The sequence below is a fragment of the Oncorhynchus gorbuscha genome, linkage group LG08 (genome assembly GCF_021184085.1).
Source record: "Oncorhynchus gorbuscha isolate QuinsamMale2020 ecotype Even-year linkage group LG08, OgorEven_v1.0, whole genome shotgun sequence".
Classification (NCBI taxonomy): domain Eukaryota; kingdom Metazoa; phylum Chordata; class Actinopteri; order Salmoniformes; family Salmonidae; genus Oncorhynchus; species Oncorhynchus gorbuscha.
In genome coordinates, this window is record NC_060180.1 from 26,309,143 (window position 1) to 26,337,026 (window position 27,884).

Here is a 27,884-nt window from a genome sequence, read left to right on the forward strand (position 1 = left end):
CAAGGTGGAACAAGTCAAGGGCTCCGAATACACTGTAAATGTGCCCATGGAGCTTCTGATTAATTTTTTTCTTCACCTCAAACGGCAAGTAAACCAACGTGTTTTTACATCCATTGAGTGACAATAGTTCCTCCAATGTAGCCTATTTGTAAAATATTCATATCCCTTGTGCGACTAGCCTACAGCTGTGTCAGTCCGAAGTTAACTGGCTCGGGAAACTGACGGTCCAGAATTTTATGAAGTTGCAAGTTGATAGTGCTTCAAGTTCCTTGCAGACAGACAGGCCATGTATAGCCAATGTGATTTATTTTTATCAGGTTCTTTTCTATCTGCAGGCTGTAATGTATTTATTTGTTGGCTTTATGTAGGCTATGTTTACATAGTTGGCAATAGAAGTTGGGCTACTTTTAGATTTGTATAATTTCTTGATCACATGACGTGGAGGTTCGGCGACAGGTTTTTGTCTTAATCTCTGGCTCCTTCAAGTCATTTTACTTATTTAATCACTGTGCTTAAAGCATCAGACAAGCTCAGCAGCCTACATATAGTTGATTTTATTAAAACAGAGGTTATTTAATGTCCGGAAAATGCACTTTAACATTTCGACCACTCGATTGTTAGTCTGAGACAGCCCTACTGTCCAACAATGAGAAACCACCTGGTATTGACAACCGACACTACATGCCCAACAGTATGTGGACACCTGCTCGTCAAACATCTCATTCCAAAATCATGGACATTTGGAGTTGGTCCCCTCTTTTTGCTATAACAGCCTCCACTCTGGGAAGGCTTTCCACTAGATGTTGGAACATTGCTGCTGGGACTTGCTTCCATTCAGCCACAAGCATTAGTGAGGTTGGGCACTGATGTTGGGAGATTAGACCTGGCACGCAGTCAGCATTCCAATTTGCGAGAAACCATTTCATTATGGATATCACTTTGCACGGGGGGGGCATTGTCATGCTGAAATAGTAAAGGGCTTTCCCCAAACTGTTACCACAAAGTCGGAAGCACCGGGTTGTCTAGAATGTCATTGTATGCTGTAGCTTTTCAGATTTGAAAAACAGCCCCAGACCATTGTTCCTCCTCCACCAAACTTTACAGTTGCCACTATGCATTTAGGTAGGTAGCATTCTCCTGGTAATCCGCCAAACCCAGATCTGTCCCTCGAACTGCCAGATTGTGAAGCGTGATTCATCACTCCAGAAAATGCGATTCCACTGCTCCAGAATATAATGGCGGCTAACTTTATCACTCCAGCCGATGCTTTGCATTGTGCATGGTGATCTTAGGCTTGTGTGAGGCTGCTCGGCCATGGAAACCCATTTCATAGAGCTCCCAACGAACAGTTATTGTGCTTATCTTGCTTCCTGGGGCAGTTTGGAACTCGGTAGTGAGTGTTGCAACCTAGGACAGACTATTTTTACACGCTACGCGCTTCAGCACTTGCTGGTCCCGTTCTGTGAGCTTGTGTGGCCTACCACTTCGCGGCTGGGCCGCTGTTGCTCCTAGACATTTTCACTTCACAAATACAGCACTTACGGTTGACCAGGGCAGACATTTGATGAACTTACTTAGAAATGTGGCATCCTATGACTGCAACACTTTGAAAGTCACAGATCTTCAATAAGGCCATTCTACTGCCAATGTTTGTCTATGGCAATTGTATGGCTGTGTGCTTGATTTCATACACCTCTTAGCAACTTATGTGGCAGAAATGGCTGAATCCACCAATTTGAAGCGGTGTCCACATCCAGTTGAAGTCGAAGTTTACATGCACCTTAGCCAAATGCATTTAAACTCAGTTCACAATTCCTGACATGTAATCCTAGATAAAAATGTCATCGGTTCGTTAGGATCACTATGTTATTTTAAGACAAATGTCAGAATAATTTATTTCAGCTTTTATTTCTTTCGTCACATTCCCAGTGGGTCAAAGTTTACATGTACTCAATTAGTATTTGGTAGCATTGCCCTTAAATTGTTTAACTGGGGTCAAATGTTTCGGGTAGCCTTCCATAACCTTCCCACAATAAGCTGGGTGAATTTTGGCCCATTCCTCCTGACAGAGCTGGTGTAACTGAGTCAAGTTTGTAGGCCTCCTTGCACGCTTTTTCAGTTCTGCCTACACATGTTTATATAGGATTGAGATCAGGGCTTTGTTTGCCACTCCAATACTTTGACTTTGTTGCCATTTTGCCACAACTTTGGAAGTGTGGGGTCATTGTCCATTTGGAAGACCCATTTGTGACCAAGCTTTAACATATCCACATCATTTTTGTCATGATGCCATCTATTTTGTGAAGTGCACCATTCCCTCCTGCAGCAAAGCACCACCACAACATGATGCTGCCACACCTGTGCTTCACGGTTGAGATGGTGTTCTTCAGCTTGCAAGCCTACCCCTTTTTCCTCCAAACATAACGATGGTCGTTATGGCCAAAGAGTTCTATTTTTGTTTCCTCAGACCAGAGGACATTTCTCCAAACCGTAGTCTGGCTTTTTTATGGTGGTTTTGGAGCAGTGGCTTCTTCCTTGCTGAGCGGCCTTTCAGGTTATGTCGTTAGGGTATAGGACTCGTTTTGCTGTGGATATATATATATACTTTTGTACCCGTTTCCTGTTCTGGGATTGATTTGCACTTTTTGCACAAGTACGTTCATCTCTAGGAGACAGAACGCGTCTCCTTCCTGAGCGGTATGTCTGCTGCATGTGTAACCAATGTGCAATGGCTAGCTAGTTAGTGGTGGTGCATGCTAATAGCGTTTCAATCGGTGACATCACTTGCTCTGAGACCTTGAAGTAGTTGTTCCCCTTGCTCTGCAAGGGCTGCGGCTTTTGTGGCGCAATGGGTAACGATGCTTCGTGGGTGACTGTTATCGGTGTCTGCAGAGGGTCCCAGGTTGGGGTGAGGAGAGGGACGAAAGCTTAACTGTTACACGTGGTCTCATGGTGTTCGTACTTGCGTACTATTGTTTGTACAGATGAACGTGGTACCTTCAGGCATTTGGAAATTGCTCCCAAGGATGAACCAGACTTGTGGTGGTCTACAATTCTTTTTCCTGATGTCTTGGTTGATTTCTTTAGATTTTCCCATGATGTCAAGCAAAGAGGCACATAGTTTGAAGGTAGGCCTTGAAATACATCTACATCTATAGGCTAATTGACATTTGAGTCAATCAGAAGCTTCTAAAGCCATGACATTTTCTGTAATTTCCAAGCTGTTTAAAGGCGCAGTCAACTTAGTGTAGGTAAACTTCTGACCCACTGCAATTCTGATACAGTGAAATAATCTGTAAAGAATTGTTGGATAAATGACTTGTCATGCACAAAGTAGATGTCCTAACCGACTTGCCGAAACTATAGTTCGTTAATTAACAAGAAATTTGTGGAGTGGTTGATTCCGACCTAAGTGTATGTAAACTTCCGACTTCAACTAATGTATACATACATTTGGAAAAATACTGAGGATGATTAGCAGACGATGTTTCCACTCCTTTTTGCCACATCTTTAGAGAAAAGTGTTTGTTCACAGACCTGGAGGTAAGTCATGCTGCTATCCAAAAATGTTAAAGCTCCCTTTCCTGGCTTCTAACAGCCTAACAATCAGCTTGCTTCCAGTTCTTAGCAAACTTATGGAAAAGATTGTTTGACCAGATATAATGCCATTTCTCTGTGAACAATGTAACTGACTTTCAGCACACTTCTAGGGAAGGACACTAAACATGGACTGCACTGACACAAATGACTGAAAGTTGGCGATACTGATAAGATTGTGGGAGCTGTGTAGTTAGCTTATAGTGCCGCCTTTACTATTGATGGCGTAACATAGCTCTCTATCCATGATATTATCTAATGGAACGGCCTTTTCTTTATTGGAAGCTTCTCTAACGTAAAACATGTAAAGTGTGGTATTTCATAAAGGGAGCTGTCAAGGCCCTTTTTTACTGTTACACGATACATGTCAGCACCAGCTAGTGAAGTCATTGCGGCCCTAAAGAGTTGGGTTAAATTTTAGAATAGGTGGCTAAGGAATAAACTAGCCCTGAACAGATCGTAAAGCATTATTTTAGTACCAAACACCCCCAAGGTACTGGACCTCAGCTGAATCTGGTAATGAATAATGTGGCTGAGCGAGAAGATACTAAACTTCTTGTTGTTATATTAGATTGTTTACTGTCATGGTCAAAGCATATTGATTCTATTGTTGTAAAGATGGGGGGGGGGGGGTCTGTCTGATAGATGCTTTGCTTTTTTAACACTCATGCATGCAAACAAAAGTAATTTTGTCATTTTTATTAGGATCCCCATTAGCTAATGCCGTATCGCTAGCCAAGCTTCCTGGGGTCCAACACCAATTAACAAGACATTACAAAAAAACACAAATCAAGACTCCACAAACATTCAATTAGACAAGCAATTAGACAATAGACAATTAAAATACCTGTCAGGAAACACATTTAACATTTCAGTTGATGCTTTCTATTTCCTGTCCAGTCATATGGTTTATCGCATTAGATGTTTTATTTTTTTTCTTTACGGTGGATCTACTTTTTGCCTGAGAAATATGGATTAGTAAAGATTTCCATTCACCTGTGGCTCTTTATAAAACTGTAGATTTAAGGTGATTTGTCCTTGCCTTGGGTTGTCTTAGCTGCCCTGGTGGTTATGCGTGTTGCTAGAATGTACTAACTGGCCGGAAGAATACTGTTTAAAAAAAATAAAATAATAACATTCCTAAAGAAAATCCGAAGACTGGATATCAATTTGTTTTCAATGTGAAGCCATGAGAGGTTCTGCTGCATTTGGATAATTTCTCTATCCGTATGAATATTAAGAGCTAATCTGGCAGCCCTGTTTTGAGCAATTTTGAGCTTTTTTTTTCTTTGCTGCAGGAGACCATATAACTGGACAGGACTCAAAGTGTGATAGGACCAGGGATTGAATCACCTGATTCAGTGTGCTAGATGTTACATACTCTGAACATTCTTGTAACAGCAATTCCCTTATCCATCTAAATGACTGCTGTGACCATGATAAAGCTGTGTCAAACATGATGCCTTGTAGTTTTTTTCTCTCACTTGCCCTACTTTTTTCCCCTCCATTTTTTAAAATCTAGGCAATTCAGTTAAGAACAAATTCTTATTTACATTGACGGCCTACCGGGGAACAGTGGGCTAACTGCCTTGTTCAGGGGTAGAACGACAGATTTTTACTTTGTCGGTTAGGGGATTCGATCCAGCAACCTTTTGGTTATTGGCCCAACGCTCTAACCACTAGGCTAACTGCCGCATTCCACATGCATTCTATTCATCGACAAATTCAATTGGGGATCATCAGCAAGCATAGATCTTGAACCAAATACAAACCATTTTGTTTTAGAAATGTTCAATGCCAATTTGTTCATATCAACCCACTCCGACACCATTCTTAGTTCATTGCTTATTACATCTGTTAGCTCATTACATTCTAATGCTGCGCGATACACTGTAGAGTCATCAGCATACATGACCACTCTTGCTTTGTTCATTACTGAAGGTAAATCATTAGTAAAGCTAGAGTAGAGAAGTGGGCCTAGGCAGCTTCCTTGAGGATCACCACAGTGTATCTTTACTGTTTGAAAAGCTACCATTTTAAAGAACACTTCATGCCTTCGCCTGGATAGATAGCTTTCCATCCAGGATAGAGCTGCAGACTTAAAGCCATAATATTTGAGTTGACCTAGTAACGGTTCATGATCAATCACATCAAAAGCACCACTGAAATCTAGCAACACTGCACCAACTAACTTCCTGTCATCTATACTCTTTAACCAATCATCTGTCATTTGTGCTAAGGCCGTACTCATAGAATGCCCTTTGTATGCATGCTGGAAACCAGTTATCAGACCATTTACACGAGAAATAATCCTTTATGTACAGATACAATAATTTAATTAACAAGCTTATAGGATGACTATTGGGATCAGCGAATGCAGAGCTCCTGCAAGCTCTGGATTTGTTGCATCTTGACTACTGCCCAGTTGTATGGCCGGGTGCATCAAAAAAGGACCTAGAAAAGCTGCAGCTGGCTAAGAACAGCATACGTCTAGCCTCATGTAGACAGAGGGCCAATGTCAACAGCATGCATGTCAGTCTCTCCTAGTTCAGAGTGGAGAGTGACTTTTTACATGCACACCAATATCCCGTTATTATTCATGTTAAAAGATTGTGTCCCGGTTATGAGAAACCTGGATAAGATACTGTGGCATGTAAACGTTTTATCCCGTTTCCTGTTTTTCGCAGGTTCGGTCTAGTTAACACTGGTAAAGTTGTCTGGGGGCTCTGTTCCTGGAGAGATGCTGTCCTGTAGGTACCCACGATGGCGCTGACAGAGGGGGCCGCCTTGCTTGTAGTCCTTGTTTTTCACAAGCATTTCGCCACACTCGCAATAACATCTGCTAAACATGTGTATGTGACCAATCAAATTTGATTTGAGGTTTTTGCTCCATCCCTAATCTAGCACACCTGATTCAAATAATTAGCTGCTTGATCAACTGAATCAGATTAGTTACAACTGGTGTCGGCGTGAACCTACAGGAGGGTAGCTCTCCAGGAACATAATTGGAGCACTGCTCTACACACCCACACATTATTATTTAACTGTTTTCTTTAGCTACAACAGAAGTGTGTACATACCAAAGCACTTGAACATTTGAGATTAGTTTAGCTAATTTGTTTATTTTTCTTGTATTTTTTTGAAGTAGTTGTGGTGTTCTTTGGTCGATGTGTACTACTGTTGCTGTTCTTGTCCATTCATGTAATGTTTTATGTTCTGTTTTCTTCAACAGCTAATGGGGATCCACATATTTTTTATTTTTGTAAATCATAATAATAATAATAATAATATATGCCATTTAGCATAACCGGTATTTCAAGGTTTTTCAAACCAGTGTTAGCCTTCTGAAAAAAAAAAAAAATTTTTTAGGAACAAGAGTGTAATGTCACCTTTTGCACTTAAAGACACAGCTAGCCTTATTGCACACTATTCTGGTGCAATACATGGTGATTAATGACTTGCTCTTATTCCAGATCATGTGTTTCTGAGGTTCGCCCCGTCACTGGTGGCAGCTGCCTGTGTGGCAACCTCTCGCATCATCCTGCGCCTATCCCCTTCCTGGCCATCTCAGCTTCAGCGCCTCACCGTATACAGCTGGGATCACCTTGTCCCCTGTGTAGAAAAAATGCTCACGTGAGTGTCTGTCCTCAGATGGCCTCTCTTGCCTGCTGACAAATACTGCCTAACACCAGGGCCGTGTTTTATTAAGGCACACCTTATCAAAAACATTTCGCAACTGGGGGGGCGGCAAGTCCAGGGAGTCCCTCTCGCTCACTCTTCAGTATGTTTTCTTGCGTTTGGTGGCTAATGACCTTGATGCAACCTGAGAAAATAAGTCAACTCTTGCCATAATCTTAGTAACATGGTTGTAGAATTGTGCTGCAGGCTTGACAGGTTGGTTGTTTGAATGTCACTTTTGGTCTTTCTTTGTCAGTGCTCATGACAGCGACGTGAAGGAGGCCAACAAGCAGACGTGCCAACCACCCGGTCAGCAGCCGGGCCAGACTGGGTACCATACCCCTTGCCAGACAACCACCACCATGCCGCCTCAGTACCTGCACCAGACCAGCATCCAGTACCCTCAGCAGGCCCTCCAGCCTTCCCTAGCCCTAGGCCACGGCCCGGCCTCCTACGTATCCCACTCTGCCGCCCTGCAGGGCCCTGGTGCCCCGCCACACAGCCACCCCCAGACCATCTCTGCTGGTCTGGATGGCAAGACCAACATTCCAAGCAGAGCCTACCAGGTCAATATGCACTATACCTGTGCTGCTCCCTGTTTTGATAGGTGATGGCTGGATCTCCAAGGTAGAGCTATGACAGTATGGGAAGTAAAAGTGTGAGCGACTGGATGGGTTTGTCGTCTCTTTGGATTAGACTAATTAGCAGGACCAGGTATGTTTTTTTTTTTTTTTTTTTAATCGAGAAGTTATGATGCGATTTAAGCACTTTCTTCTATGGTAAGATGTGCAATATAATATTCCACAAATGTGCAATAGTTATTTGTCATGTATCATTCCGGTGCTAACCTGCCGAAGGTGTGTTCTTTTCAAAACCAATATGATTGAGTTATCACCAAGCATGGTTGTCATGTGCAAAGGGTTGTTTTCCCAACACTCTGCATTAGCTATAATTTAATTGCACTATAGACAAGAGACTGTGCTGCATTTATTTAAGCTAAGATACCTCAGAAGCATTGAATGTATGTTCTCTTTTCGTTCCCGGGCGCCATGAGTAATAATGGAAATCTTATATCAGTATTGAACTCAAGGGATTATTTTTGTAGTAAGATATGGTAGTTTGATAGAGGAACCCGCATCACTCTGCCAGAAGCTACCTCAAATGTTAACGTTGACCTTTGCTCTTGAACGGTGCTCTCTGCAATGTTCAGGAAGTATAGTTTTCATTGTTTTGTGTTTCGAGCACTAATTTGGAGGGAATGTGTCATGTCAACACCTTCCTGTGCATACGGAATGGCAGCGAGTGCTATGTACTTCTAATATGGTACTTTTAAATAAAATGCCTGTCAGTTGTACTTCTGTTTTTTATTTTTATTATGCATCATATTATTGGCATTCTGCTGATGCCAGTAGTATGTATATCAATTGGCCTATAAGGCTTTATGCATACATCAACAAATATTGCCTAAAACATTTCACAAACCATATTGTGAACTTGAAAACATACCGCATATGTGCTAATCAAGGGTTTAACAAATATAGGTTCATGTTGCTGCCATATTTATGGACAATTTTATTGTGCAGTATTTCCATTAATTTGCTATGTACAGGTTTGTGGATTCAATCACTTGGCCTGAATCGCTCTGCATTCCTTTCCTCACAGTAGAAAAACGACTAGGAAAAGCTGACCCTGAAAGGCAGAGATTTTGTTCATACGGGCATGCAAAAAAAGTAGAACATAAAAAGGGTTTTAGGTAGTCCCTCCCAGTTTTGTCAGTTTCCTTCCATTTGGTGCCTAATGAACACAACCAGGATGTCTCAGTGCTTGTGTACTGAAGGAACATAAAACACGCCATGCTGGTGTTTAACCAGCGTTGCCAGGAATATCCACACCGACAGGATGTGGTTGGGGTATGGGTGGATGTAGGTGGAGAGAGCAAACTCTGTCCCAGGGATCTCAGTGCTGTGGATTCTTGTGTTGTAGACCGCCTCGATCACTGTGCTCATGTCTTGGTAGGCCATATGAATGGGGAAACCAGTCACCTAAAAACACACAGTTAATCAGTGTTTCCCCTATAGTTTTATTTGTATCTTTCTGCCGAGATGTGCTTGAAAGAACAGCGGGACAAATTATAACATTTATTTGTAGTAAGTAGCATTTTATGCATCTTCTTTTGGGATTATTTCAATTATGTAAATGATGGGCAACCCCATGCCTTTTCATATTTATTGAAAGGCGCTATTCTTTATCAGTTGGGCTACAGGTTATGCTTTTAAAGGGTAAATTATATTTCAGATGGCGTCGATACAATTTTGATTCATTTGAGTAGAATATCCTTAAGTGACCTTCTCCCGCTACCTTTGCCACCGCTGCTGAAATAAATTATAGGGGAGTTAAAACATTTAAAAAAAATGTTTTATCATTTTTTGGGGGGTGATATCATACCCAATAATGGTCACTGTTATTAGTCATGTAGCAAGTCTTACAACAGTATACACCTATTTTTATTCTGAAGGCCTGTGTGTTTTCTATCAAATTTAAGGACAATCTCAAACATCAAACTCTCCCCATTGTACGAGAGCAGGGTTGTTCATCAGGACACACAACAGAATATTAAATAAGCTTTTTATTGGACCAGTCCAGGTAGTCCCTTCCTGTTTCAATCCATTTGGTCCATAAATACTATCCACGGATTCCCCTTTTCATATTAAAGAGGGTTACGGGTAGGCCTATTTCACCTTGTAATCCTTCATGGTGTCCAGCAGCCTGTCTATCTCTAGCGCTATTGTGTCAGAAGCTGGGTTCCTCTCAAGCTTCTGCATGACCTCTGAGAGCATGGCTGCACAGCGGGGGCTCCAGCGTGTAGGGTGGGGGCTTCTCCAGTCCATCACACAACTTTTCAGTTTAATCTCCAGCCTGTGTTGAAGAATGCAATTCATGGATGGGACAGACAAGACCATAAATGAAATTGTCCTGCATTTCGCTCTAAGATAAAAGCGATGCATAGCCTTAAATATAGAATCCACATTAACATACCTTCTTTGAAGGTGATTGGCCAGCTCTATTTGAGGGGGACGGTATTTAATTTCTGTTGGCTGTAAAATTTGACAGTTAGCATTGAGCAGTTTTTAATTTACTGTACATAGTTGGCTCGCGTTATGTTGACTCAATATGAGTAATAAGTTGTGTTCTTCAAATATGACCTACTTTTAAATATTTACATTTACATTTAAGTCATTTAGCAGACGCTCTTATCCAGAGCGACTTACACTGTCACTAATTCTCAATGAGGGAAAAACCTACGGCTCTTATGTTTGGAACCGTATCTGACATTTTACGTCTCGTCTTTTAACACTACAGCAGCAAAAAAAAAACTAGGTTAGAAATACCGTTGAGGATGAGTCCGAGTTGAATCCTTTGGGGAGTAAGGGTTTCCATGTGGCGTTATTTGATACGTCAAAAGTGATGGGCATCTTTCTTGTTGGTTGGAGATGGAACCACACCTGAGAGACACCCAGAAAGATCAAGCACATGACATTTATGGTCAATGGACACGTCACCTAAAAACTGTTTAAGATCGAGTCAAGATAGCGGCTGAAGACGACGATCCCTTTCAGCAGTTTTCGAGCACCACACAGCTGGTGAACAAGACTTGCATTAGATGGTATAATGATGTCGCTGTATCAATCACCGACAGTGATTTTTTTTGTATAGGTCACAACACAGTCTCGTGATACTAACATAAAATAACTGGTAGAACAGTGTCACCACAATAGCATAGCAAACAGCATGGGCAGGGACAAAGAACAGCAGTTGGGAAGTGGACTTTTGGATGGAGTTATTGATTTGCCATCTGTTTTGACTAAACTCGCGTACACAAAATCCTGAGTGGATGACATAAATTAAACACACTGAGGGTATCCATGTTCATGGACTCCACGCTTACATTTTCACCATTGACCAGACAGTCGACAGTCTTTAGAGGACAGAAGGAGTCGTATGACTGGTAGTGCTTCCCATCTCTGGGGTTCCACAACTCAAACCAAGTGTTCTCTTGAGTAAGGACATAGGCGGTCTCTCCCTGGAACAAAAACAAACATGAATGCTACTGTGTTGCCCTCAACGAATACAATTAAATACACTGCACTAAAAGGTGTAGTCTATTTTCTCAGCTGACTCGCAAATACATTGATTTGGATGGGAGTGCATTGTTTTATGTATACAGTGCTTACAGAAAGTATTCACACCCCTTGACTTTTTCCACATTTTGCCGTATTACAGCCTGCATTTTAAATGGATTAAATTGAGATGGGTCACTGGCCTAAACATACAATACCCCATAATGTCAAAGTGGAATTATGTTGTTTAGACAAATTAATTAGATATGAAAAGCTGAAATGTCTTGAGTCTAAGTATTCAACTTGTTACGGCAAGCCTAAATACGTTCAGGAGTAAAAATGTGCATGGGCAACCCCATGCTTCTTCAGCCCATTTATTTAAAGCCGCTATCAGATGTCAGCATAATTGTTTTTTCATTTATTTAGGAGTAGAATGTCCTTTTGAAAAAGTTACCAGAAGTGACCCCCGTCACCTTCTCCCTCTACCTTTTGCCACAGCTGCTAAAAGAACAAAAATCATAGGGCAAACATGGTTTTGTTTGTCTTCTAGTGGAAACATTACACCCTCCCCATTGTACGAGAGCAGGATTGTGTTCATCAGGGCACACAACAGAAAATGTATTAAACAAGTCACATATGTTGCACGGACTCTCACTGTGTGTTTAACATGATTTCTGAATGACTACATCCTCTCTGTACCCCACACATACAGTTAACTGTAAGGTCTCTCAGTCGAGCAGTGAATTTCAAACACAGATTCAACCACAAAGAGAAGGGAGCTTTTCCAATGCCTAGCAAAGAAGGGTACCTATTGGTAGAAATAATAAAAAGCAGACATTGAATATCCCTTTGAGCATGATGAAGTTATTCATTACACTTCGGATAGTCTATCAATACACCCAGTCACTACACAGATACAGGTGTCTTTCCTAACTCAGTTGCCTGAGAGGAAGGAAACCGCTCAGGGATTTCACCATGAGGCGAAGGGTGACATTAAAACAGTTGGAGTTTAATGGCTGTGATAGGATAACTGGGGATTGATCAAAAACATTGTAATTACTGCACAGCACTAACCTAAAGTGAAAAGAAAGGAAGGAAGCCTGTACAGAATAAAACATATTCCAAAACATGCATCCTGTTTGTAATAAGGGCCTAAAGTGGAACTTACACAACACATCCCTGAGTACCACTCTTCATATTTTCAAGCATGGTGGTAGTTGTATCATGTTCTGGGTATCCTTGTCATCGGCAAGGATGAGGTACTGCAGTTTTTTAGGATAAAAATAAACTGAATAGAGCTAAGCTCAGGCAAAATCCTAGAGGAAAACCTGGTTCAGTCTGCTTTTCAACAGACACTGGGAGACAAAATCAACTTTCAGCAGGACAATAACCTAAAACACAAGCCCAAATATACACTGGAGTTGCTAACCAAGACGACATGAAATGTTCCCGAGTGGCCTAGTTACAGTTTGGACTTAAATCGGCTTGAAAATCTATGGCAAAACTTAAATGGCCGTCTAGCAATGATCAACAACCAACTTGACAGAGCTTGAATAATTGTTTTCATAATAATGTGTAAATATTGTACAATCCAGGTGTACAAAGCTCTTAGAGACTTACCCAGAAAGACTCACCACTTTAATTGCTGCCAAAGGTGATTCTAACATGTATTGACTCAAGGGGTTGAATACTTATATAATCAATATACAGTGGGGCAAAAAAAGTATTTAGTCATCCACTAATTGTGCAAGTTCTCCCACTTAAAAAGATGAGAGGCCTGTAATTTTCATCACTTCAACTATGATAGACAAAATGAAAAAAATCCAGAAAATCACATTGTAGGATTTTTAATGCATTTATTTGCAAATTATGGTGGAAAATAAGTATTTGGTCACCTACAGACATGCAAGATTTCTGTCTCTCACAGACCTGTAACTTCTTTAAGAGGCTCCGCTGTCCTCCACTCATTACCTGTATTAATTGCAAGTGCTGTTAAAGGACCAGAAACAAAATTGTAGACCTGCACCAGGCTGGGAAGACTGAATCTGCAATAGGTAAGCAGCTTGGTTTGAAGAAATCAACTGTGGGAGCAATTATTAGGAAATGGAAAACATACAAGACCACTGATAATCTCCCTCGATCTGGGGCTCCATGCAAGATCTCACCCCGTGGGGTCAAAATGATCACAAGAACGGTGAGCAAAAATCCCAGAACCACAAGGGGGACCTAGTGAATGACCTGCAGAGAGCTGGGACTAAAGTAACAAAGCCTACCATCAGTAACACACTACGCCGCCAGGGACTCAAATCCTGCAGTGCCAGACGTGTCCCCTTGCTTAAGCCAGTACATGTCCAGGCCCGTCTGAAGTTTGCTAGAGAGCATTTGGATGATCCAGAAGATTGGGAGAATGTCAGATGAAACCAAAATAGAACTTTTTGGTAAAAACTCAACTCGTCGTGTTTGGAGGACAAAGAATGCTGAGTTGCATCCAAAGAACACCATACCTACTGTGAAGCATGGGGGTGGAAACATCATGCTTTGGGGCTGTTTTTCTGCAAAGGGACCAGGATGACTGATCCGTGTAAATGAAAGAATGAATGGGGCCATGTATCGTGAGATTTTGAGTGAAAACCTCCTTCCATCAGCAAGGGCATTGAAAATGAAACGTGGCTGGGTCTTTCAGCATGACCATGATCCCAAACACACCGCCCGGGCAACGAAGGAGTGGCTTCCTAAGAAGCATTTCAAGGTCCTGGAGTGGCCTAGCCAGTCTCCAGATCTCAACCCCATAGAAAATCTTTGGAGGGAGTTGTAAGTCTGTGTTGCCCAGCAACAGCCCCAAAACATCACTGCTCTAGAGGAGATCTGTATGGAGGAATGGGCCAAAATACAGTGTGTGAAAACCTTGTGAAGACTTACAGAAAACGTTTGACCTCTGTCATTGCCAACAAAGGGTATATAACAAAGTATTGAGATAAACTTTTGCTATTGACCAAATACTTATTTCCCACCATAATTTGCAAATAAATTCATAAAAAATTCTACAATGTGATTTTCTAGATTTTTTCTCTCTCATTTTGTCTGTCATAGTTGAAGTGTACCTATGATGAAAATTACAGGCCTCATCTTTTTACGTGGGAGAACTTGCACAATTGGTGGCTGACTAAATACTTTTTTGCCCCACTGTATATTAGTGTTTTATTTTTCATGTTTTATTTTTTATACACATTTTTTTCTATTTTTCTTCCACCTTGACATTATAGATTATTTTGTGTCGATTATTGCCAAAAAGAAAAAAACGACAAATCCATGTTAATCCCACCTTGTAACACAACAAAAGGTCAAGGCGTGTGAATACTTTCTGAAGGCAATGTACATTAAACAGCACATGTCAATTGTTACCTCTACGACAGATGTTCCCAGGAGAAGCCACCCCTTTACCGTCAGGTCATGAAAGAAGTTGCACAGCAGAACTGCCAAACTGATATGGTTTCCCATAGCCAGCTCCAAGCATTGCTATTGTGTATAGCAAAGGTGTGCAATAAAGAATGAGAAAGGCACCACTGGGTTAACAACAAGCTGATCATTATTGGTATTTTTCTTGGTATTTAATATCTGCTGAACATAAGTGAAGTTTTAAGTCTTGGCTCTGTGAAACAAAATGTTCAGTCTACAACATGGTCTGTTTTGTTTACCTCTGAGGTGAGCCACATGTCCCCACTGTCACCAACGTCCGATGGGAAGGACAAGGTGGGAATCAGGGACACAAAAGCTGCCACCCTCTCCTGGGTTACACAGAGCAAAACATTTTTAAGAGCACAACATAGTAATCAAATAAAGGGCAACTCCACCTCTTTTCAGCCTTATTTTCATTATCTCCAGCACAATACCAGTGTCAACATATGTGAAAACGGTGCAATTCAGATTTTCTAGGGAAATAAATATACATTTAAAAAGTTCTACCCGATGACATCAAATGTTAAAACATTTTCAAGACAGATTTTCAAACACTATGAGATTTGCGGTGATGTGGGGAGCAACAAAATACCCTCCCTTGGGCTAGAAACTCGTTGCAGGTTTTGAAAATCACAATTAAAATTAATTCATTAAAAAAACACTTTTTATCTATCTATCCTGTCACAGAGAAGCATTTTTTAGGCCCTTTATTCTTAACTTTTTAACCACAGATCATAGAAACACGCTGTTTTCACATATGTAGACACTGGTTTGGTGCTGGAAATGATGAATATGAGGTTGAAAAGTGGCGGAATTGCCCTTTAATGCATATAAACAAATGAACTGAGTTCCATCCAAAAAACTCAATAAGTAAAACTTCCAAAGAATGAATACAACTGTGCTACAATTAAGATTCCATGTTGTTTATATATATTTCAGACATCAACCTTATGGGTTGAATCATTCTAATGATTGTAATGTTATGGTCAGACCTGGGTTCAAATACTATTTTAAATCATTTGAAATACTTTCGCTATGTTTGATTGAGTTTTTCTATCAAAGTAAAAAAAAAATATATATATTGTTTATATATATATATATATATATAAACAATCTGCCCATCTGGCTCTCCAGGCAGACTAAAGCAAACACTCAGTGTTTTGAAAGGTTTCAAATAGTATTTGAACCCAGATCTAGTCCAATTTGTAAGTCGCTCTGGATAAGAGCGTCTGCTAAATGACTTAAATGTAAATGTAAATGTAGTTATGTTGGAGCCTTACGAGAACAGACATGCTATTGTCGGGAGTGTCCAGTACAACTTCCTGTGGAGGAGGAAGTGGCTTGAAGAACCGGTGTGCCAGGACAAGCCTCCCCTCACTATTTATCACTGTGGTTATGACTCGCTTCTTCACCCGGCCTGCCGCCACCTTACACTGCTTCTCATACTCATAGGTCAAGTTCAGTAAGTCCTCATCCTCGTCTGTGGAAAACTACACGGAGACGGATACAAACACAGAATTCTGTAGGAGCGGCAGCAGTGCATGGAAAAGGGTGACTTATCATTTAGGCTAAGCAATAGAAATTGGACTGATACTCACCAGCCAAAGGGGCTTCTGGTCACCATACTGAATGTGAAAAGGGCAAATAGTACATTTCCATGGATGTGTGTTCTGATGCAGTTGTACAGTTGGTTATCAATCACAGTAGTCATGACATTAAACATAAGCACTTTAAAAGAATGGATGCTGATTAATGAGTAATCATATTCCATAGCTTATCGATCAATATCTTCCACAGCAAACGTCTGAATCAAATAACAGTTTAAGTGTTTTTAGTTGAAGGCAAAGAGGTTTTTTAGAACACAGTACCTCCTTAAAATGAAACAGTATTAAACATGAAAATGATTTGCCTTTGCTGTCTGGTCATCACTCAGAGAGATGGCTGGATCCAAAGTGATGAAGACATTCATGAAACTGGTATCCCTTCTCGCGGGTATCTCTACGCCCTGGTCATTGACCATGTCTTCCCCTGTCCACATGTAGCCCAGTAGGGTCGGTGGGGTACAGATGGTCAGTTTCTCATACACCTATCAAAGAGTTGACTCTTAGAGAAAAAGGTTCCAAAAGGATTCTTGGCAGAGGGATAGGTTTCAACCAAGAAACGTTTTCATCTGAAGAACCCTTTATTTTAAATAGTGCCTTGAGCATTACTCTTTACCTCAGCGTTTACACTTTGAGTAATCGGATAAGATAGGTGTTAGAATGTTTGAAATTGTACCTATATAGGAATATTTGCGCATGTATCTTGTACCTTTAATCATTTTACATATACAACACTGGCATAGTTGATGTCTTTGGAAAACAGAAAGGAAAATGCCGCACACTGCCGCTCATGCTCGCAGGTGATAGCAGTTCGACCCTTAGGTCTTCATCTCCGTGTCGGAGATCTTTGTGGGCTATACTCGGCCTTGTCTCAGGATGGTAAGTTGGTGGTTGAAGATTTCCCTCTAGTGGTGTGGGGGCTGTGCTTTGGCAAAGTGGGTGGGGTTATATCCTTCCTGTTTGGCCCTGTCCGGGGGTGTCCTCGGATGGGGCCACAGTGTCTCCTGACCCCTCCTGTCTCAGCCTCCAGTATTTATGCTGCAGTAGTTTATGTGTCGGGGGGCTAGGGTCAGTTTGTTTATCTGGAGTACTTCTCCTGTCCTATTCGGTTTCCTGTGTGAATCTAAGTGTGCGTTCTCTAATTCTCTCCTTCTCTCTTTCTTTCTCTCTCTCGGAGGATCTGAGCCCTAGGACCATGCCCCAGGACTACCTGACATGATGACTCCTTGCTGTCCCCAGTCCACCTGGCCATGCTGCTGCTCCAGTTTCAACTGGCCTGGGCCCTAGGACCATGTCCCAGGACTACCTGACATGAGGACTCCTTGCTGTCCCCAGTCCACCTGGCCATGCTCCTGCTCCAGTTTCAACTGTTCTGCCTTACTATTATTCAACCATGCTGGTCATTTATGAACATTTGAACATCTTGGCCACGTTCTGTTATAATCTCCACCCGGCACAGCCAGAAGAGGACTGGCCACCACACATATGCTCTCTCTAATTCTCTCTTTCTTTCTCTCTCTCGGAGGACCTGAGCCCTAGGACCGTGCCCCAGGACTACCTGACATGATGGCTCCTTGCTGTCCCCAGTCCACCTGACTGTGCTGCTGCTCCAGTTTCAACTGTTCTGCCTTATTATTATTTGACCATGCTGGTCATTTATGAACATTTGAACATCTTGGTCATGTTCTGTTATAATCTCTACCCGGCACAGCCAGAAGAGGACTGGCCACCCCACATAGCCCGGTTCCTCTCTAGGTTTCTTCCTAGGTTTTGGCCTTTCTAGGGAGTTTTTCCTAGCCACCATGCTTTTACACCTGCATTGTTTGCTGTTTGGGGTTTTAGGCTGGGTTTCTGTACAGCACTTTGAGATATCAGCTGATGTACGAAGGGCTATATAAATAAATTTGATTTGATTTGATTTGATCAGGCATCCATATCCCAGGTGGGGGTGGAAGGTCCTATATATAGGGGCAGTACTTAGTGACATCACTTCCTGAAACACGAGGTCATTTTGTACATTTTTTAAATATCCCACACTTATGGTTTTTAAAACACCTCCAAACATGAGAGATATTGTGGTTAAATCTGATTACCCACCAGAGAAAAGGGAAACTTTTTTGGACAAGGTTCCAGAGGGTAATTACAAATATGGCCAATGTACTCAATGCAGCTTTACGTACAAATGTAACTCATTTACCCACCCCGCACAGGACAAAGATTTAAGATCAAGGGCTTCATTACCTGCATGTCCACCAATGTTATTTACATGTTGACATTTCCTTGTGGTCTGTCCTACATAGGGAAAACCCATAGAAGCCTTAAGACACAGATCAGTGAGCACCGCAGCAATATACAAAACAGGTGAGACAAAGAATCCAGTGGCTGCTCATTTTGTACAAGCTGGACATCCTAATAGTTCTCTGAGATACACTGGAATAGAAATGGTCAGGATGTCACGCAGGGGAGGGGACATTGAGAGGAAACTTCTTCAAAGGGAATCGTTCTGGATCCACAGTCTGAACACACTGTCTCCTCTTGGCCTTAATGAGGAGTTTGACTTGAAATTGTTTTTATAGTATCAATAAGTCTGAATTGGGTTTAAAAAAATCCTAATTGAATATTGTATGTATTTTACTATAAATATTGGTCACATTCTATGTGTATGATCATATGAATTAGATACATTGAATGTAATATTGTGAAACTATGTTATACATTTTTTACCTCTCGTTTCAGGAAGTGATGTCACTGAGTACTGCTCCTATATATAGGACCTTCCTCCCCCACCTGGGATATGGATGCCTGATGAAGACCTAAGGGTCGAACCGTTGTAAATAAATATCACCTGGGAGCATGAGCAGCAGTGTGCAGCGTTTTCCTTTCTGTTTTTCATGAGTTTGCCTACAACTCTAACATCTGTGGAAAGTACCTGGATGTGCGTATGTTCTTCAGTTTTTATAGTTGATATCTTTGCCATGATTTCTGTCTTCTGTGATTTATTCATTTACATGTTTTACATTTGTGGTTACTACATGATTCCATATGTGTTATTTCATAGTTTTGATGTCTTCACTATTATTCTACAATGTAGAAAATAGTAAAAATAAAGAAAAACACTGGAATGAGTAGGTGTGTCCAAATGTTTTGACTGGTACTGTATGTAATCTATTGTCATAAAGAATGTAATAGTAAAGCTGGTGGAACCATTCGTAGAAGGTTCTAGTAAGAACCCTTCAAAGATAAAAGGGTTATTGGTAGAACCCTTCATAGAGGGTTCTAGGAAGAACCTTTAGATGATAAAAGGGTTCTTTGTAGAACCACTTATAAAGGGTTCTAGGAAAAGCCCTCCATGGAGGGTTCTAAGTAGAACCATTTACAGAGGGCTCTATGAAGTACCCTTCATAGAGGGTTCTGGGTAGAACCCTCTGCAAAGGATTCTACCTAGCACCAAAAGGGGTTCCCACAAGCCGAAGAACCCTATATAGTTCTACTTAGCACCTCATTTCTACGATCGCAGAGAAGACAATCTTAAGAGTGTTAATTGTCTACAAGGCAACCGAACATACAAAGACATGTAAGCAACCACAGCAACTCCCCAACATTACTAGGCCAAGTTGGACAAAGCCGACAGGCTTTAAATCCTTTTATCCGACGTTGTGCACCACCTGAACGTGTGTGCGCTCGCAGAGCCGTACCTTGGATTGCTGCAGCAGAGATCTGAAGGGTAAGGTGACCGAGCCCAGCCACTGTCTGCCAGAGAACACCTGGCTTCCACAGCCTCTCAGAGAACTGCTCTGGGTTTCACACAGGTGAAATAAAAGATGAAAGAAAAAAAAAGAGTAAGGGAGGGATGGCGATGGGACAGACAGAATGTTGATTTCCAGTTCACCCTGCGATTTGAAGTGGCCTTTGAATAGTGCTTGTACTTTCATGGTTGAGGCTTGCAGTACCTCAATGACTTGAAAGGACATCTCATCAAACACATTGATGACAATGTCGTCTTGTACTTTGGAAAGGCCCGCGTGGCTATAATCACCCCCTAAGGATCTGAGAGAACATTACATTTGACATCTATGAAATGTGATTTTGTTAGCACGGACAGAACAGTCACATGTGTAAGGATGCACAGTGTTGACTTGTGGAGCCAGTTGGAGATGGAATGAACAGTGAATTAGGAGAGTAGCGGGTGTCATACTTAAACTCCAGGGTGAACTCTTCCCTCCAACATGGGTTGGGTCCCTGCTCTACGCTGCTCTCATATGTTGTCTCCTGAAACCTAACCTCCACGAAGGGCTGAACCGGAGGCTGGCACAACCATGGGACAAAACTCAACCTACTGTACCTGTTACGAACCTACATAACCACATTGTAATATACAGTACGTCATGTCAACGGCCTATACGGCAACAAACAAAAAGCTATCAAGGAAAATGAGTTGATGTTCGTAGTCCGGTAGTATCTGACTGTCAATCGTGCAATTTGAATTCTGTTTCAATATTCTATATACGGCGATCACGTCTCTGCCTGTGATATTTTAGCACCAAATATGTGCTACCTCTACCATTTTACCTGTAGGACAGCCTTTTCTGAGCTGCTTTTCATGTTGTGTCTGCTGCTGCTCGACAGACCACAGCAGGAGCCTCTTGTCTGGATCTCCCTTGAAGGTACACAAAAACACAACTCATTAGATCTGCTTCCACACAGATGGAACTGCGTTGTCAAGGAAATAGAAAGTAGTGTCTATTTTTTATGGTGTTCTCTATGAGTGTGGTTGTCAAGTGGGGGAGGTGATTCAGTCAAAAGGTTTTCACCTTTGCTAGAATTGGATAAGAGGACCATTGCATCACGCATTGTACAGTACAGTAAGAATTCTATTAGGATAGCTGCAGGCATGAGAAGCTGAAGTATCTGCCAATGTGGGGTTGTTAAGGCAAGTTGCCAAATGTGTTGTAGATATAGCGAATATGTTCAGCTAATAGTACAAGTAGTATTGGGTTGGGTGTACTGTAAAGTGATGATAGTAGAAGTAGAGGTATTTGCTATAGGAATGGCATAGGTTTTACGTTAGAAGCTGTAGTAGTTGTAAAAGTAGTAGGATGGGTAGAACTTGGATCAATACTTGAGGAAAGCCTCCTGGCGAACAGGCAGGCCCTGGGCATTGTTGATGGCAACATGGATCCTCAGGTCCCCGTCTGAGAGGGAGCAGGTAGGAATGATCTTCCTCTTCACGCGCTGAGGCTGGAGAGGTCGCTTAAGTCTGAACACGTCCCAGTTGAACTCCCTGATGGGGTGGAGAGTGTTAGCCTGGAATTCAAATGGATATGCTCCATTTCAATGGTGAAACAAAGCATATCAGTTTGGATTCCAGGCTAGGACGCTAGAAGTGTCAGAGGAAAACATAGATACGTATCATCGTGTAGCCTGGCGGCAGGTAGCCTAGAGGTTAGAGTGTTGTGCCAGTAACCCGAAAGGTTGCTAGTTCGAATCCCAGAACTGACAATGTGTAAAAATCTGTCGTTGTGCCTTTGAGTAAGGTACTTAATCCGTATTGCTCCAGGGTTGCTGTTGAATGCCAGACCCTGGCTGCGAAGACCCCGCTTTCCAAGGGTGTCTCGGGGAGAATGGGATACGCAAAAAAACACATTGAAATAGAACAAATATAAGCACCCACTAAATGATTATCATTATGACTGAAATTTCGCAGAGGCCTCAAAAGCTAAAAATACTTTTAGATTTCTTTATGACATATGGTTTATGGGCTGTACAGCAACACCATTTGTATGTGGAGAAGTGTTAAGGAGAAAATTAGTCTTGACACTCACATCACTGTATCTGCCTCGTGGTACTCAGTGACTATATCAGAGAACTTGTACTTCCTCTTGATGTTCAACAGTTTTTCTCTTGCCAAATTCAGCGCCTAAAATAACAATCACAGCTCACATGACAATCGAAAATGACATGTCAGTATTGCTACTCGTTGGCACATGTTCATATATCAAACGGATCATATGAGTACGCTGTGAACACAGACATACGCGATAAAATGCAATCTGACTCCAGATGACAGAATCTAGGGACGGAAGAAGAGTACCTTTTGGATGTAGTGTATAGAGCGTGCTCTCTGCATTGTGATAGGGTCTTCATCCATAAGTGACAGATTTGGGAATGCACCATAATCCTGGGAAACAACAAAAGCAACAAGAGTCCACTTTTGTTAAAAACAATTCACCCACAAAATTATTGCAGGACGAGAGTAAAGTATGTACCTGTATGAAACTATATATGAAACAAATCCAAAACGTTGCAGAATATAGGGATGAGCAAGTAGTCTACTCTAGTCCCACAGATTTGTTTATGCTGTGTATAGCCAAACATTGGCATGACAATGACCATGCTGGAGGAATTGGCAACACAGCACAAACTAATCTGGAACCAGGCTATATGAAAAGGGCATTACAGCGAACATTGCTTCAGTAATGTCTCTGTCGTGGAGAGGGATGGGTTTGGAGGGGCTGACGTCCACAGCATGAGAGCTCCGCAGCTGCAGGAGACCAAAGCGACTGGACTTCTCCAGCTGTTCCTCAGTGGTGAAGTCAAACTCCTCCTCCAGGGCATGCAGGCGGAAGTGACCCGTGGCTCGGTCTCTCTGCTCACAGGCCTCCTATTGGTCAAACAATATGAAACGCTACTTCAAACGTCCACTTCAAACCAAGTGCTCCGGGCAAGCTTTCATGTTTCAGCCCTCTAGCTGTTTCCTGATTCGAATCCATGGCAACCACAGAGTGTTTTGTATCAACAACACATCCTTGGGTTTATTTTGGTAGAATACAAGTGGAGGTTCTGAGTCTACGGTGTTAACACTCACCCTAAGGAGTTCTGTGAGTTCTGTGTTAGAAGGGTGGTTGGGGTCAAACTGAAGGTCCCTGATCCATTCAAGCCTACTTGCATTGGGACCGCTGGCCATTGGTCTACAGGCAATGCAACATGGTTAGTGTTTCTATTGCAAGATAGCATAATGAAAAGCCTTCAACTCACAAGGTAACAGACAAACAGAGGTGTGTTTGTGTGTGTGTGTGTGTGTGTGTGTGTGTGTGTGTGTGTGTGTGTGTGTGTGTGTGTGTGTGTGTGTGTGTGTGTGTGCGTGCGTGCGTGCGTGTGTGTGAAGACGGCCAACCTTGTGGAAGTCAGTCAGGTGTTGTTCAGACTCACCTGGTTGAGCTGGGTCTGTGTGGTGGGGCAGTGGGCGCCATGGGAAAGCCACTCTCATCCACAGCCCAGGAGACAACATACAGCAGCCTCCCAGAGGTCATGAGGCACTCCTCAGCATCCTCCTTCTCTAGTTTGAATGGGACATCTAAAAAGACCATTGTTTTGTCACTAAAGACCTGGGTTGACATTATCCTTAAACAACAACAACAAAAACACATAGTGAGCTAAATTACCATAACTTTTCAAATAGACTTTCACAGGATATCTCATCACTAAATATCAAGGGCAAAATTGGGGTATAGATATTGGGGGTGAAGAACAGTAGAGAGTTTTTAACAAAACATTTTATACGCAATTCCTGCAATTCACTTATTATCTATGAGGGGTATTTTGAGGGGTATATGGTTGGGTATTTTGAAAACACAGTATAAGTGGAAGGATAAGTGAAAAGTCAGGTAATTTCCTGCAATTCTACACATTTTACCATGGGGCAGAGAAAAATGTTCTGTTTTATAGCTCATCACATGCTATTTTTCACATTTTGCAATGAGAATGCTAATTTCCTGCTACTCTACACAGTTTTCCATGAGGCTGAGATACATTTTTAAAATGAATATTCAGTTAAATCATACCCAAATAATGTTGTTGACAAAATTATACTTGTATTTGTGGCCAAAGCATAAATTGGAGAGAAAAGTCTACTCAAGTGAATATTTTTAATGACCGGTATACGCCCACATCATTCTGTTGTTGGGGTAGGCCCAGATGGAATAAGCGCAAACCAGATGGCATGGCATATCGCTGCAGAATGCTGTGGTAGCCATGCTGGTTGAGTGGGCATTGAATTCTAAATAAATCACTAACAGTGTCACCAGCAAAGCATTCCCACACCATCACACCTCCTCCTCTATGCTTCACGGTGTGAACCACACATGCAGATATCATCTGTTCACCTGCTCTGCGTCTCAGACACGGCGGTTGGAACCAAAAATCACAAATTTGGACTCATCACACCAAAGGACAGATTGATCGTGTTTCTTGGCCCAAGCAAGTCTCTTCTTCCACAAATGAACTTTTAGCAAGGCACACCTGTTAATTGAAATGCATTCCAGGTGACTACCTCATGAAGCTGTTTGAGAGAATGCCAAGAGCTCCCGAGTGGCGCATAGGTCTAAGGCACTGCATCTCAGTGTTAGAGGCGTCACTACAGACCCTGGTTGGCTTCCAGGCTGTATCACAACCAGCCGTGATTGGGAGTCCCATCGGGCGGCGCACATTTGAGGTAGGCCGTCATTGTAAATAAGAATTTGTTCTAAACTGACTTGCCTAGTTAAATAAAGGTTAAATAAAAAACAATAAAAGAGTGTGCAAAGCTGTCATCAAGACAAAGGGTGGCTACTTTGAACAATCTCAAATATAAAATATATTTTGATTTGTTTAACACTTTCTTGTTATTTCATAGTTTTGATGTCTTCACTATTATTCTAGAATGTAGAAAATAGTAAAAATAAAGGTGTGTCCAAACCTTTGATTCATACTGTATATAGGGGGGGGGGAATGTCCCCCCATCCCTGTAGCAATTTCACCAATGCTAAATACCACATCTTCCAAATAATCACATATCATAGCTACAACGTAACTCACTGCTCCCAACACCAGCGTAGTAGGCCTTGATGGCTCTGTCACTGCTGAACTCTGACCTCTCCATTGTGGCGTTGCTAGAGAGCATGTTCCTGTCTGGTATGGGCACATACATTTTGGCCACAACAGTGCTCTTTTGTTTCACTGTCTCACAAATCTGGAATTGTGAATTTACAAAACAAATCATTAACAATGTATAAAGTACTTATAAAGGCCATTTAAACAAATCTTTTATAAAGTGTAGCTTAACATAAAGTGTTTTGGGAAAAATGTAAGAATATAACATATCTCAAAAGCCAAACTCGAATTAACAATATTATTTACAACAAGAGAAACATACCTCAAGCATAATGTTCTCTGGGCTGTGTACAATCTGCATGTTGAACATCTGTTGAATTTGAACTCTGAAGTCACTGTTGTCGAACATGGATGGCTCGGAGGTAGACACATGCTTTCCATTATAGAATATGTTCACTGATACTTTGTGGTTGGCCAGTTCATATCTTCTAACCTTCTCATCACTGTAAAAATAAATAAAATATGAACCAATTGAATGCATTGATAGCATCAAAATACATGATCATATATCAGTCGGTGCCAAAGTAAGTGCCATGTCCACTCTCAACCGGATGGATAGTCTTAAAAACATACATTTCCAATGAACCAATAAACAACAACTAGCTCAAAATCATTCTGCTTCTGAAGAGAATCTTACGGTGGACAGCTAGAGGTTGGAGTGACCACCCCACACATAGTAAGAACAGGAACTAGATCTAACTGATCTGCCTTCTGCTTGACAGAATCAGTAGACATCTCCTCTTCTTGTCCTGGAACTGGAGGGACGGATATCTCCTCTTTGTTATGCTCCTTCAGCTCCCTACACAGGTAGTGCTGCTTGATCGTTACGTCACCATCTGTGTAGAGCTTCGTTTGCAAAAGGATGTTTCCACCGACAACAACGCAACAAAGGTTACAACAAACAGTACGGCTATAGTTTATTAATAACAGTTATGTTAAGAGATTGTCAAGAGAGAAGACACTTGCTTTCATGTGCTCATCTGTCCCAGTTCGGTTTGTCGTGCTGTCAGTGATCCTTGCCTTCACTCTGTGAATGAGATTCGTTGCAATTAAAAAATATACGTTGCAATGCTTTCTAAACACTCCCTGGTTACAACCATAGAGTTGGATAGAGGCCAGACTTGACCCAAAGATTTTCCAACATTCCATAACTGCAAGTGGCAGTAAATCACCAAACTTGTCCTGATACCTGTTCAGACTATACACACTACAACACACTAGTGGTAGTATGCACCTTTCAGTTTAATAACGAACTGTCAATACACTCAAATAAGTAAAAGAAGAAGAAATTGAAAACTTGAAAATGGATGTAGCCTTAAATGGCTCCGCCCATGCTTTCACAGAAGCAGCCATTGTAAAGACAAGAGATGCGTTTTTTTAGTATTTCTATGGTAACAACTGCCCTATCCTAAATGTTGAACACATGAATAGCCTACTTTAAGATGATATACAGTGCCTTGCGAAAGTATTCGGCCCCCTTGAACTTTGCGACCTTTTGCCACATTTCAGGCTTCAAACATAAAGATATAAAACTCTATTTTTTTGTGAAGAATCAACAACAAGTGGAGCACAATCATGAAGTGGAACGACATTTATTGGATATTTCAAACTTTTTTAACAAATCAAAAACTGAAAAATTGGGCGTGCAAAATTATTCAGCCCCAGAGTACTTTCGCAAGGCACTGTGCACTGCATGCTTTGCAATGACTTTAAAAGTCAATGTGAGGATGAAGAAATATAAATCAAACCAAAATCCGAATGTATTGGTTACATCCGCCGAACACAACAGATGTAGACTTTGCAGTGAAATGTTTACTTACGAGCCCATTCCAAACAATGCAGAAAAGCGTTTGCTCAAAAAAAAAAAAAAAAAAAAGGACATCGTAACACAATAAAATAACAATAACGAGGCCATAGAGCGATGTGTGTTGTTCATGTGACATGACCCATGACTCGCATTAACGTTTATGACCAGAATTTGCATGCACAACACATTTAGGTCTACTCTGTGTCCAAATAATACAAACGATGCTTACTTATGCAGCTGTAATTTCACAGTGGTGTTCACATAGCCGTTCTTGGCCCTGAGGGTTTTGATGCACTTCCAAGCAGCAACAATGTTCCTCACCAGAGAGATGTCTGCCTGCCTCTCAATCTTCAGTGCTACATGGGTCTTTCTGCAGTGAGCGGATTCATTCAAGCAATACCTTTACAAACGTAGAGGTACAGTAAAAGAATCGTATTTCTTAGAACAGAAATCCCTCTCACCGTATTTGCTGTCTCAGATCCTGTAACTTTGAGCACGGAGCAGGTTCATCAGTGGTGGTCAAGGCTGTTTCTGACTTCTTCAGCCCGCTTAGCTACCAGGGGTGAGGTCCATAAAAAAAACATTTTAGATTAACAATATACTATGGTATGACTGCATTCCTTTCCCCAAATGATTTCAATTGTACGTTTTGGGATAGTGTTGTACCTTGTCCTGCAGAGAGGTAGTTGCACCCTTCAT

At 41.6% G+C, this 27,884-nt stretch overlaps 2 protein-coding genes across 6 annotated transcripts in view; one reads left to right on the plus strand and one right to left on the minus strand.

The window, feature by feature from the left end:
* Positions 1 to 8,629, plus strand: part of ccnj (cyclin J) — a 21,291-nt gene extending 12,662 nt beyond the window's left edge. For all 3 annotated transcript variants that reach the window (XM_046358952.1, XM_046358951.1, XM_046358953.1), the window contains 2 exons: positions 7,071 to 7,230; positions 7,532 to 8,629. In XM_046358952.1, the coding sequence (XP_046214908.1) occupies positions 7,071 to 7,230; positions 7,532 to 7,886 (515 nt within the window). In that variant the 3' untranslated portion in view covers positions 7,887 to 8,629. The remainder of the gene's footprint in view (positions 1 to 7,070; positions 7,231 to 7,531) is intronic.
* LOC124041409 (protein CC2D2B-like) lies at positions 8,623 to 27,884 on the minus strand. Of its 3 annotated transcripts, XM_046358948.1 has the most exons (25): positions 27,852 to 27,884; positions 27,647 to 27,738; positions 26,016 to 26,405; positions 25,641 to 25,821; positions 25,304 to 25,457; positions 23,660 to 23,804; positions 23,316 to 23,418; positions 22,908 to 23,111; positions 22,542 to 22,628; positions 22,273 to 22,367; positions 21,570 to 21,731; positions 21,020 to 21,107; positions 20,646 to 20,755; positions 20,401 to 20,497; positions 20,146 to 20,244; positions 16,759 to 16,935; positions 16,448 to 16,474; positions 16,130 to 16,339; positions 15,089 to 15,178; positions 14,796 to 14,909; positions 11,222 to 11,356; positions 10,665 to 10,778; positions 10,312 to 10,370; positions 10,014 to 10,191; positions 8,623 to 9,317 (listed from the first exon to the last, which is right to left on the minus strand). In XM_046358948.1, the coding sequence occupies exons 3-25, from the start codon at positions 26,111 to 26,113 to the stop codon at positions 9,093 to 9,095; spliced, it is 2,952 nt and encodes a 983-aa protein (XP_046214904.1). In that variant the 5' UTR covers positions 26,114 to 26,405; positions 27,647 to 27,738; positions 27,852 to 27,884; the 3' UTR covers positions 8,623 to 9,092. The 3 variants fall into 3 exon arrangements, with proteins under 3 accessions (XP_046214904.1, XP_046214905.1, XP_046214906.1); XM_046358949.1 differs by lacking the exon at positions 16,759 to 16,935; XM_046358950.1 differs by lacking the exons at positions 16,448 to 16,474; positions 16,759 to 16,935.

Excerpts from the sequence above, each read along its gene's own strand:
- LOC124041409 (XM_046358948.1), bottom strand. The coding sequence starts at position 26,113 with ATGTCTACTGATTCTGTCAAGCAGAAGGCAGATCAGTTAGATCTAGTT. Across the intron at positions 16,936-20,145 it reads CTCTGCTGCAGCAATCCAAG|GTGTATGAGAAACTGACCAT; the intron begins GTACGGCTCTGC and ends ACTCTTTGATAG. Across the intron at positions 10,371-10,664 it reads ACTCGGACTCATCCTCAACG|CCAACAGAAATTAAATACCG; the intron begins GTATTTCTAACC and ends CAAATTTTACAG.